The sequence below is a fragment of the Lacerta agilis genome, chromosome 5 (assembly GCF_009819535.1).
Source record: "Lacerta agilis isolate rLacAgi1 chromosome 5, rLacAgi1.pri, whole genome shotgun sequence".
In the NCBI taxonomy this organism is placed as follows: Eukaryota; Metazoa; Chordata; class Lepidosauria; order Squamata; family Lacertidae; genus Lacerta; species Lacerta agilis.
Genome location: NC_046316.1, coordinates 2483918 through 2497143, shown reverse-complemented (window position 1 = coordinate 2497143; position 13226 = coordinate 2483918). Strand labels below are relative to the sequence as shown.

The window sequence follows — 13226 nt, the reverse complement described above, 5'->3', positions numbered from 1 at the left end:
CATGGACAGTAACAGTCTCTCTTCTACCTCTAAAATGTTAGTGGCTTTAGAATGAAGGATCTCGGTTTGAAAAGTCTATTAGAGGAAACATTGTGAGTTTGCTAGACGAAGCTCCCAGAGCCCCAAAGCATTCATTTACCTGAGAGTCTGCCTGGTGGGTCCCTGGTACCCTAAGAAGATAGGGATCCTTCTCATCATCAAGCTCTTCAGGTTAGCATATTTCACAACAGGCAAGTTTCTCCCCCAGTGAAGCTCACAAAGCAATCTCCTCCTTTCCCTGCCAACTTTCCCATTCCACAGCTGCGTCTAAAGGCTTGTAAGCCTTCTCGGTTTCTCTCCCTGGTCTCCCACTTATTTATTTTAAAAAATTATTAACACACTACTGGACAAGATACAAGCAGAACCGCTGTCATACACTGCCTCTGATATCCATCCCACTAAGTCAGTCCAGGAGAATATCAAGGTTGACAGTATCAAAAGCCACTGAGATCAAGCAAAAGTAACAGGGTCTCACTTCCCATGTCCCTCTCGCAATAAAGATCATCCATCAGGGGAACCAAGGCTGATTCAGTTCTGAAACTGGGCCTGAACCCAGACTGTAGGGGATCTAGATAATCAGTCTCATGAATGAACACCTGCAGTTGTTCAGTCTCCAGCTCCCTTTACCCCTGACCCCTTTACCCCTTACATCTCTATCCAGTTGCCTTCTTACTACACCATTTTGTTTCCAGAACATTTGAGGTTTCCATCTTCAATTTCCTCAACTCTGCCATGCAAAGAACATTGAAGGACTATTATATGCTGGGATCTTCATCAATCACTATTCTTTATGGGACTAACTAGATGCAATAGGGAGGGCAGAGAAAAACTGCCTTGGTGCTGTTTGTTAGCAAAACTGAATGCATGAAAATACGTTTCTTGAACTGCACAGCAAGTGCAGTATTAACATAGGAAGAAATATGAAACCAAACGGGCCAATAGGTTGAATACAACACGTGCTCCAAAATAATTTTGGTTTGTTGTTATTTACAAGTACCTCAATTTCTCTCTGTTTTCGCTGCTCAAATGCCATCTTGTCTTCATCTGCCTTTTGCTCCAAGTGCAGTTTTTCCAGTTGCTGAGTCAATACAGCTACTTTTCTCCTAACTAGTTCTTTCAGCTCCTTATATTTACATACCTGGCCACAAGATCGGACATACATTACCAGCTATTTACCAAGTTTATATAGAGCTCAAGAGCAATCAGTAAAATATTATTCGGGGGGGGGGGGAATCCACCATGTATTAATTTTATAGCTTGAATTTTCCAAATCATTGTCCATTTAAGGTATTTAAAAACTTATTTTATTTCTGGTTTTAATTACCTTTAAAAAATAACATGTAGGACTATATGGGACACTAGAAACAACATTTAATATTCTACATACAAAAGATAATGAATATCTACTACAACTTCCTGATTTATGTTGCTAATAAATAATAATCACTCCAAAAATGAATAAAAAATAATTTAAAATGAAATGGTGAAAACAATGAGCTCTTGATGTATTAAGTGTATGTCTAAAGCTGCCTAAAGTTAAAGCTTGAGCATTTTTCTGCTTGCTTTGATATTTACCTGACTTTCTTCCAGCAAAACATCTCTCCCTTGGTGCAGTGCCTCCTCTTCAACCTTTTTTTCATATGCTTTCCAAGCTTTATCAATATCCTTCAGTTCTGTCTCTAGCTCTTTTTTGTTTTCTTCTATCTTAGCCTGTTCTTTCATATGATCTCTTAAATCTTTCTTAGCTGTATCTACTTTTTTTATTTGGTAAGAGGTTCTTTCTTTTGCTTTAATATACTGAGGTCTTTTTTGATTCAGCAAAATTTCCAGAGACCTAAAAATGGATATATTTTGATCTTTGAACAAAGTATTTTTCAAAGGAATTCCAGAAAGAATTTTGAAAGGCTCCATTAAAGTCATCAACCTTTTTCCACAGCATGAAAAATAAACATTGGTCCACTTACTTTGAATGTGACTTCAAGGTTGCCATAAGGAGACATCCATTTAGTGGGTTACTTTATTCAAATCACCCAGAGATCTACCAGGAAATTCTGCCCAATGCCAATATAAAAAAGCCCATGGCTGGTTAATCTAATATATCGGGGCACAGCTGATTTCTAAGTACTCAAGGGGGAGGCTCACTCTGATTCTGCCACATCCTTTAATACTACAGGGAAAGAGGCTGCCTTCTGAGATACTTTGACAGATGCAGAAACTGAAGCTGCCCTGGATGGTGCCTTTGCTGGAACTGGCTAACCACATTGGAAATGGCTTTGACAATAATCCAAGGCTTTAAATAACCTGGCTCCCTTAACCATTGGGCATATCATGCCCCTAGCTAGCCTCTCTCCTAATCCAAGTCATGAGGTGTTTCCTGAGAGGGAGGCTCTTAAGTCTCAGGAAGAAATGTCTCACTTCTACCCCGGTCCCTAGGTAGAGAGCTGATAGGTTTCAAAGAACCCTTGCCCTTAACCAGAGTGAGGGGAATCTGGGAATTCACATTCTGAAACGTCAGGAAAGTGGCACTGGACAGTCCTGTTTTGTGATGGCGTAAGGTTGGGTTTGGAGGCTTTGTTCACTCTTCTGTTGTGCTAAGAAGCTGGGATTGGCAAGGGAAGGGGTGAAATCAGATTTTTAAAAAACATTTTGAACTCCTCTGGGATTTTAGCTTCTTAGCAATATCACTCAGTAAATAGAAGCTGGGGCTTTTTGCATAATCTCCAGATCTGGCAGGCTGGCTCTGGAGAGCTGAAAGAGAATAAACGGACCCATTCCCACTCAAAGCATTTCACAACAACATTATATTGCCTCGTGAAAATGGGGGAACAAAACCCTCACATACCAGCAACACCCACTCGGTGTAGCACAGCATTCTGACAGAGATGGGTAGAAACAAACATTTCCCAACAATGTTAATTTATGCACTTACTTTATTTCTTTTTCGATCTGCTGCTGTTTTCTATTTAATGCTCCAAGCACTTTTTTCTTGGCTCCCACTGCATCTTCAGCATGGGAAACAGCAACTTTGTTAGAATCAATATCCTTGTTTTTTGCAGCCAATTTGTTGTTCAGTAAGTTAATTTTTTGTTCATTGTGATACAGCTTGAACGTTTGCAGTTTCTCTCTACATTCCCTTAACTTGTCAAACATCATCTGGTAATGCTCTGCCTGTAAACAACCAAATTATTAGCAGCTAACTGATATTCAACAGCAATGGATATTGGTAGTTAAAAGTTGCAAGCAAAGCGCCAAACAAGCATTTATTTCAGTTATATAATATATACATACAATATACAGTATATTAACAGTATTTGTAAATATTAGAAATTTCTTAATATACATCGCTATGTCAAGGGTTTCAGTGGTTTTTGTGGGGGGGGGGAGGGGAGATGAAGGGCAGATGGGTACCACCATCTGGCCATGTTGTAGCCCAAGCTCAAGCCCAAGCTCTGAGTGCTGGTTTCCTGCAGGCTGAGTCTCTGTGTGAATCAGAGAAAGTCTCCTACCCTGATCTTTGCCTCAACTATCTATCAGGGGCATGGCCTAGGCCTTGTTGTCAACTCTCCCAGCCTCTCTTGTCTTGCGACACTCACCACCATGCTATGGACAAAATGTTGGCCACTGGTTAACAGAGCTGGAATTCATAGGTTTTGCCTTCCCCATGGCAACATTATTTGATATTTGTTTAATTACCGGTATATTATTCTGTAGTTTATCACAACAGGTTATAGGTCCATAGCAGGGATACACATGGATGCACACTTTAAGGCCAGGTCCAGGTTCAAGACTGGTCTGCCTGCCACAAGGGCCACGGTTTCAATCTGCACCATGGTGGGCCAGAAAGTCTCTTTTGTTTCTTAAAACAGGTATGGCTAACCTTTTTTGGTCCAAGGGCCAGGTTCTCTTTTGGCCAAACCTCCTGACCTGTTTATGCTCAAGGTCCAGCCCTTCTAAACTTAGCTTTCACTGTTTGCACTTACTTCCCTTCTGATTGGACAGATTCCATTACCAGGTGTTTGGTTGGTAGGGACAGAAGGAGAAGTGGAGACAGAGTAGGTATGTTGGCTGAAAAAGAAAAGGTGGGCCTGGGAAGTAGGGAAAGCTGCTGCCAGGGAAGGACTGAAAAAAGGAGAAGCTGGATCCATGGGGGAAGAGGGAGGGAAGCAGCAGGTAGGAAGAAGGCTGAGGAGAAACTGAGGCAACAGAAAGAGCAGTTATTTTTCTTTCATTTTCTTTTCCTTTTGCCTTAGAAGCTACACCACTGCTTATATTGCAGAGCCACTTATTATTTTAGTTGATTATTATTTCCACTGTTAACTAGAAGAACCAGACACATGATTCTCAGCTCTGAACCAGGGGAAGCAGAGAAAGATGTCAAATGAAACCTGATTCAGAAGATTTCTGCACAAAAAGTTAAAAGTAAATTCAGAGGAAGCATATTTTGGCACAATAATGCTGGTGCTTATGCTTGTGAGCAAAATCTCTATAATGGGAAATTATTTAGAAAACACTGATTTAAATCATGAGTTTCTTGAAAACAAGAAAAACACCACCTAAGAACCAAAAACAGTATTGCTGAACTTCGCACACAAACTTTAAGATCCAAATGTTTTGTGCTGTTCTTTGAATTACCTCCTCCTTCTCCAATTTGGCACGTTTGCGCTCAGCTGCAACGTTTTTCTTCTTGTTATAACTAAACTGTGCCTCTTCTTCTGACTGTTGCATATTCTTCTTCTTTTCTGCGTATTCAGCGGCAAGTTCTCCTGAATGACTAATTTGTTCAAAAAGTAGAGTTCTTTCCTTGGGTTTCTTCATAGCAATTGTTTCAACTTCACCCTACAGTGAAGCAGGATCAAACTACAGAATTACAAAGCATTAAAACTGAAGCAGAACCGTCACCAGCAACAAAAATGAGAAAGGGATTAAATACAAAGACCATGTTTGCATGTCATATGAAACCACCATCTGATTTAAAGAATTGGGAGCAAACTTCGTCCACATACACACCATACATGTCAAGTACATTCAAAGCACTTTCCCTGACCACACAAAGAATCCTGGGAACTGTAGTTTTTAACATCAGACAAAGGAAAGGTGGCTAGTTTGTCCGAAACAGTCTATCCAATCTGTGACTTGGTGAGGCCAGCAAGCTGGAAGTTTCTCACTCCTACATTAAACTATGGTTTAGCATGACATGCACAAGCAAAAACAAACCACAACTAGCTTTGGTCTTTTGCACACACACACCCATTTCCTCCTCCTTTATGACCAAGGTAAATTCAGAAGCTTTTGTTTCTGCTAATCCAACACTGAGTTTCTTCACACTGTCATTTTATGTGTTATTATTATTGGTTCAAACTATGGCTTGTGATGCAACTAACCACAGTTAATGTTAACCACAATTCTAGTACAGTTAAGCAGAAACGAAAGTTTCTGAACTTATTCTGTAAGTAAGCCTAAATTACTAGCCTGCAAAAAATGTTTACTAGCCTGCTGGGAGCTGAAAACACCTTGCCACATTTCTTTTTTTTTAAAGTATTTTTTATTATAGATTTTCTTGATTTACAAAGGTATTGCAATGTCTCTCTCGTATTTTTTTCCATGTAGCATTTTAGATATTTCTATGCTGAACAAAGAGGAGGAGGCTTCTGCCCTCTGGCAGCCCTACTTGGTTTCTATGCTAGGCACAGGCAAAGGCAGAGTACTCTATCCTTCCTCTGCACACAATTTGTTGCATGGCTGCTAAGTTGGTGCTCAAATACAAGGCTAATACAGTACCTGCTTCAATCTATCAATGGGTGTGAGGCTGCAGGACACAGGATGTCACACATTCTACTCCCCAGATTCTTCCATGCCTCTGAAGCTGCAGACCTGTCACAGTTATGCTCTAGTTTCCTGATACGGTACATTAGATTACAGCACAAATATTTACCTGAAAAACCAGGCAATTTCTTGCTCTAGCAATTATACCAATTTCTTCAAGTTCCTTTGTATAAACAGATCTGCTGACAATCTTGTCATTAACAAGGAATTCAGATCCACTGCCTAGTTTTGAAAGAAAGAGCAGATTATACAATCCATCCATTTTGAAAGAGATAATGACTACTCAAGCCAAGAAAACAGTTCATTACTTTCTGATGTGGTCTTTAGTTCTGAACTGTTACAAGATCTGCTCTTGCACTAGTGTATGCTCGTGTTACACACAGATGGCAAAAAGCTTAGAAGCATGCCTTTGAAAATAAGTAGGCAGCAGCATCAAAGCCAAACCAGTTGCTCATTATGGATCTCAGGAGGAACCAGGCGTCTTCCTAAGCAACGGGACGCAAAGCCTGTTGTCTCACCATTCCTGTGAGACCCAGGTAATCTACTAGCACTCCAGAAAAACCAACAAGAATGCCTTGTGTCATGCATCTTCTTTTAACTGTACTGGGTTCTCCCAAACCTTTTACTGCAATTGAAAACATACAAATATTTTCTTCCAAGATGGACACTGTCTGGTGCCTTCCCAAGAAAGTCCCAAAAGTGAAACAACAAATGTGGTTAGAGGCAAGGGAATTCAGAAGGTGGAGGTAAGGGGGGGGGGGACATTGCTACACACTACACTAATTGAAAGTATGTAAGGAGAAGGTCAGGGACCCAGGTGGCGCTGTGGGTCACAGAGTCTAGGGCTTGCTGATCAGAAGGTCGGCGGTTCGAATCCCTGCAATGGGGTGAGCTCCCGTTGCTCGGTCCCAGCTCCTGCCCACCTAGCAGTTCGAAAGCACATCAAAGTGCAAGTAGATAAATAGGGACCGCTCCGCCGGGAAGGTAAACGGCGTTTCCGTGCACTGCTCTGGTTCGCCAGAAGCGTCTTTGTCATGCTGGCTCCCTTGGCCTATAGAGCGAGATGAGCGCCGCAACCCCAGAGTCGGACACGACTGGACCTGATGGTCAGGGGTCCCTTTACCTTTACCTTTAAGGAGAAGGTGATCATAACCTGCAGCTGTGCAGTGCATAACCAGACAAGACTGACATTAATGGCTGAACCGAGTGATGTGGACCAGTCCTGAAAGGTGGTCAGTTACAGGAAAAAGGATTAAATAACCTTGCCCCACAATGTCAAAGGTTCAGAAAGGGCCCAGGCTGCCACCAGGAGCCAGTCAGTTAAGTTCAGAGTGTAAACTCTAGACCTGGGTGATTTATCAATAGTGTATATCATCCAAATCTGGTCCACATCATAACGGTTTCATAAAATGTCACCTGGCAAACACCCCAATTTGGGGAAAACTATGTAGCTAGCCAGTGATTCTTAGTGCTTCCAGCTCAGTTCCACTACCTCCTGTCGAGGTAACCAATCGCAAGAGCAGATGAGAATTTGAAAGCAGCTGGGAAAGAAGCAGCCAGCCAGCAGCAGAAATTTAGCAGACACCTGAGGTTCTGATTGCTTAAAGTAGGGCTGGCGGGCCAGGCTGGTAGGTGATGTTTAGAGATGCTGCACTGAGCTGGCTTGGGGCTTCTTGCTGGGAGCCCTTTCCCTTTTGCCCCTTCCTTACCCACCGCGAAAAAAGAAACTGGGGTTGTTTTCTTCAGAGTAGAAGGGGGGGGGGGAATTGTCCTGCTAAGACTCTTTCTCTTTTCTCCCCTTCTACATGTGCCTTTAATGCCCATCTGAGGCTGGGACAGAACCCTTCCCCAGTGTAAAAGTAAGATGTTGTTTTTTGGCCCCAAATGGCTTCCCTCATATAAAAAAGGAAAACAGAAAGAAAGAGCTATCTCTTTGCCTGCTTGCCCCCCTCCTTTGATAAAAAGGGAGATGCGGGGGCTTCTGTGTCACAATAGGGGGAAATGGAGTTAACACTGACTGCCTTATTCTGAAATGAGAGATTTTTCAGGGGTCAGCAAACTTTTTCAGCAGGGGGCTGGTCCACTGTCCCTCAGACCTTGTGGGGGGCTGGACTATATTTTGAAAAAAAATATATGAATGAATTCCTGTGCCCCACAAATAACTCAGAGATGCATTTTAAATAAAAGCACACATTCTACTCATGTAAAAACACCAGGCAGGCCCAACAAATAACCCAGAGATGCATTTTAAAGAAAAGGACACATTCTACTCATGTAGAAACACGCCGATTCCTGGACCATCTGTGGACCGGATTGAGAAGGCCCATGGGCCGCATCTGGCCCACGGGTGCCTACCCCTGGATTAGGTAGTTGAATCATCAAAATTTGCAAGGTGTTAATCACTGTGATAGGTCTGCTTTCTACTGTCAAATTCCTTTGGCCCCAGAAGTCGTTAACAGCTAATCACTGAGATATTCACACTTAGGCATACCAGACAGAAGTATAGTATTAATATGAATTTATAGCCCACCTTTCTACAGAAGTACACAAGGTGGCTTACACACAACTGACACAGTACAAAATAAGATAACGTGCACCCTAAAAACAAGACAAATTGCAACCTAAAAATAAGAACAAGCAAAATCAACAGCAGTTAAAAAGCAAGCTATTTTAAAATTTAAATTATATATTTAACCATATAAATTAGCATAAAAGTTTCTATGTATGTTGCTGATTATGCTAATGTATTTAATTTTTTTCTATACGTACTTAAAATAAAAACATATATATTGAAAAGCTTCTATATAAATTTTCCATATAAACCTCATACCCAATATTTAGCAAAACCCCACTCACCTCGAATAATTCTTGAAAATGTTTTCTCTTCCCCATTTTCCTCCATGTACACCATTTTTACACTTCCAGTAGATGAAACCGGCTTCCCGATATGTGCTCCATGTATCAGTTCTTGGATGTGCCTCACTCTCAAATTAGATGTCTTCTCACCCATTACAAAACTAAGTGCATCCATGACATTTGATTTCCCTTCAGTTGTATAAAACATCAAAATATTACCCTTTTCAAATATGGTTTAGATAATCACAAGCATCTTTATTTTCATTTCAGATCAGATGTAAGAGACTCTTAATTCAAAAACTTCCCGTTAAACTAAGATACTTTTATCCATTGGCATGGCCTTGACAGTACGTACGTCTAATCATGTCCAACAGATTTTCCTGATTCTACGGGGTTGGATATCATCTACCCAACCCTCAGAATTTAGGGGGAAATGAAGTTATTCTCAGATTACTTTCTATCCTCTTTTTTTAAGTGCATATTTTAATGAGGTTAGCCAAACTTGAAAGTTAATTTTCATCACGCACTCCATAGTGCGTAACCCAACTTTTTGAAGAGCTGAAAGGCAGATTTGATGACTTCTATTTCATTCTATTTCTATTTCATTTGCTCCCAACGTTCGAAAGCACGTCAAAGTGCAAGTAGATAAACAGCGGGAAGGTAAACAGCGGGAAGGTAAACAGCGTTTCGGGGCCACATGACCCGGAAGCTGTACGCCGGCTCCCTTGGCCAGTAAGGCGAGATGAGCGCCACAACCCCAGAGTCGTCCATGACCGGACCTAATGGTCAGGGGTCCCTTTACCTTTATTTCATTTGCTTAGCCAAAGTTCAAAAATAACAACGAAGGCTTGCTGTATACATGATGTTATGAACCATCATAACAAAAAAAAGCTTAAAATACTGTGTGGTGTGATAAACATCTCACTGACTAAAGTTTGATTCATACCAGGCAAAGAATCATGACTCGTGTATCACCACAGCTATGTTTTATCTCCTAGTTGTGAGAATGAACTCACATACATTATTTTTATGTCAGATTATAAACAGGGCCACTGTAATTCCACAATTTAGCACACACTTCTATGCACATTTTACTAAGCCATATTTAACTTTAATAAGATTTGCTATTAGCCACAGATACAGGTTGAAACAGTTTTGCACTGTACTTTTATGACTAAAAACCACTAGCACAGGTAATAGGAGACTATGTAACTCAGGTTTCTTCTTTATAATAAATTTAGGATTTTAATAGTTTCTGATAACCCTAAGCATGAACAGCAAAGATTTCACTGTAGAAAACATTGAAATCATTACCATATATCCCCAAGTGTTGGTTTGGTAATTTAATAATTCTTAAGGGAAAAAATATGTATTATTTTTCTGTAACACATACAAGCCTGCCAGCCATAGCAGGTACCGGTAAAATCTTAGAAGAGACAGGAACTATCTTTTCTAAAACATTTTGAAATGAAAGCCACATATAAGATAGATAGATAGATGTTTATTCGGCATTTGCGCCCATCATACAATACAATCATACACCTATAAGCTTACTTAGCTGTAAGTTAACTCCTCTCTTTGAGCCCTACTTCCCCCCCCCCACAACATAAAAGGAAGTATTACCTCAGTAATGAAGGTTGAATAAGCTTGTATTTTACTTTCTAGTTTTAATATGAATTTAAGTGTATAAGACAGCTTGTTTATGCTTAAAACAGAATTTAAGCATAGCATATGGGGAGGAAAGTAAGAGCCACACAGCAGTTTCAGTTAAAAAAAGGGGAGAAAAGCACACATGGTACCTCAGAAGAAATCAGAAGATTAAACATTGCAACCTCAGCAATGTATATGCCACCTACAGACTTAGCATGTATATCATACTGTATATGAATAATTCTATATTGGGGTAAGAATGGAAAGATCCTCAAAGGCATTATTGGTGGGGGCTAAAGGCTTTTAAAAGCTTGATATTTGAGTAACAACCATTGTCTCACAAACTGAGAAACCTTCAGCAAACTTTCCCCAGAGGGCTAGTTTATTCAGTTTAATTTACAATGGGTTATTTTAATACAGATTAATCAATTTGGGTAGGTAGAACTACATCCCACCCAATCGATTTTTAAAAATGTATTTCATTAAAACCATTTGTGAGCCTTTCAAAGTAGCATACAATAAATCTTCCTTGGTACATCAAAGACAACAAATAATACACAGGATAAAGAAAAACTCTAGCAACAGTGTGGAGATAACAGGCAGACACCTGTCTGAATTGTTCACGTGTTACCTGAACCATTGGGACCGATGACACATGTAAATTTCTTGAACGGTCCTATGCATTGTTTCCCTCGCCATGATTTGAAATTTTCCACCATCAAAAGCTGCAAGTATCCCATCTATGGATTACAGGGATTGGAGAGAAAGAGAGAATTATTTTTCAAAGAAAAATATATAGACAATTTCCCCTCAGTACTTAATAAACACTAAGTAACAATCAAACATTGCAACCCTTTGAATATGAGAGTTGCTCAGTAATAATAATAATAATAATAATAATTTTTTTATTTATACCCCGCTTTTCCCGGTTCAGAAACCTGGGCTCAGGGCAGCTAACAACAAATTTAAAACACTTAATTGTAATACAACATAAAAGCAGCATAAAATACAGTATAAAAGCATGAATAACAATAAAATTCAAAGTAGAAATGATATGGATAACTACCAGGGCTGCAAGCTAACACTGCTCACTTGGGAGTATGCACCACTGAATTCAACAGGATATATTTCTGAAGAGACATAGTCAAAACAAAATCGAAAATTCTTTCTAGTAGCACCTTAGAGACCAACTGAGTTTGTTCCTGGTATGAGCTTTCGTGTGCATGCATGAAGAGACATACCCTGTTTCTCCTAAAATAAGACATAGCCATAAAATAAGCCATAGCAGGATTTCTATGCATTTGCGAAATATAAGCCGTTCCCCAAAAATAAGCCATACCCCGAAAATAAGCCATAGTGACGTGGTACCTCCCATTAAAACAGCCTGGGGAGGCATGGCTATGCAGTGTACCGATGCGACATGGTTAAAATAAGACATCCCCTGAAAATAAGCCATACTGTGCTTTTTTGAGCAGAAAAAAATATAAGACGGTGTCTTATTTTAGGAGAAACACGGTAGTTAGGATTATACCATAAATCATTAATCCCATTAAATGGAGACCTTCCACTGTATTACACATAATAGTCGTAACATAGCCCATAAGAACATTGCTGAAACAGGCAGGCAAGTAGCTAGGCATGAATTTAATAAATATGGTAATAATAATAATAATATAATCTGCCATTGATATATATTCTCCATTAATTTGTCTCATTTCCCCTTAATATACCGGTAAGCACAGCTTAAAGGCACGAATTTAATAAATAATAATAATGATGATGAAGAAGACAACTGCCCTCTCCAACCAATCTGACCCTACTAAACTGGCACTCAACACAGCCCTCCACAAATCCCACTGTAGCTGCCATTGATAGATATGTATCCTCCATGAATTTGTCTAATTCCAGCTTTAAAACGTTTTTTGCAGCACCATCCTAACTATGCCTACCCAGAGGTTAAATCTTTTGAACCCAGGTGAGCAGGGGGTGCAGCCTAAGTAATATTTTTAACAAGTCAGTGACAATGCAGTATTCAGCACCCAATCTTTAAATTACCAACATAGTTAATAAAACAGGTGTCGTACATTACTAAATATAAGTCAAATTATGTAAAATTGTAGAGTTGGATGCGACCCCGAGGGTCATTCAGTCCAACCACTGCAATGCAGGAACCTCAAGACTGTGTGTGTATATATATACATAGAAATATAGATATGCACGCGCGCGCGCGCGCGCTTTACAGTGATGCGTGTGTGTTTTTTTTAATACAGGTGGATATACCGTAACCTGCTTTCGCCACACCCTCATATTCAAAATACAGGTGTAGTAATATAATATAAAATGCAGGTGGTGCTAAACACATTCAAACGGGGAGTTCAAAAAGAAAATGTCTTATTACTATTTTTAAAGAAAAACCACGATAAAAGTCATGCAAGGCAAACAAGCACAGAGCTGAGGGGAGCCCGAGGGTCCCCTCGCCCGAAGGCTTTTGAACGGGAGGAGCGGGGAGAAGACGACCACCTTCTCGCCCGGATGCGGCCTCACAGACCCGTCTCTATGGTCTCTTCCTAGAGCGTCTCTTCCCCACACCCGCCCGCTCTCATCCCGTTCCTCATAAGGGAACAATATCTCGCGAGAGTCCGAAGAGAGGGGCGGGGCAGTTAGACGAGCTTCGCCGGAATCGGAACGGAAGCCCCGCCCCGATTTTAACGGCTCTCGGTTTTTTGAGGACGGCGCGCGCAGAGCAAGCGAACGCGAGGAGACGCTGGTGGCGGTGTTTCCGCTTCCGAGTAGCGCGTGCGCTGAGGTTGCGCCGCCCGAGGGACGTCGGGAGAGCCGCGCTACAATCTTCTTGTTAT

At 40.6% G+C, this 13226-nt stretch overlaps 1 protein-coding gene across 7 annotated transcripts in view; it reads right to left on the bottom strand.

Moving 5' to 3' along the window:
* Positions 1-12928, bottom strand: part of SMC1B (structural maintenance of chromosomes 1B) — a 39164-nt gene extending 26236 nt beyond the window's left edge. For 6 of the 7 annotated variants that reach the window (XM_033148276.1, XM_033148273.1, XM_033148269.1 and 3 more), the window contains exons 1-8: positions 12889-12928; positions 11000-11108; positions 8719-8907; positions 5972-6084; positions 4672-4875; positions 2969-3207; positions 1615-1873; positions 1037-1177 (exon numbers count right to left, since the gene is read on the bottom strand). In XM_033148276.1, the coding sequence (XP_033004167.1) occupies positions 1037-1177; positions 1615-1873; positions 2969-3207; positions 4672-4875; positions 5972-6084; positions 8719-8907; positions 11000-11108 (1254 nt within the window). In that variant the 5' untranslated portion in view covers positions 12889-12928. Of the gene's footprint in view, positions 1-1036; positions 1178-1614; positions 1874-2968; positions 3208-4671; positions 4876-5971; positions 6085-8718; positions 8908-10999; positions 11109-12800 lie in introns of all 7 variants that reach the window. The other variant, XM_033148270.1, reaches the window with a different exon arrangement.
* Between the last annotated feature and the right edge of the window lie 298 nt (positions 12929-13226).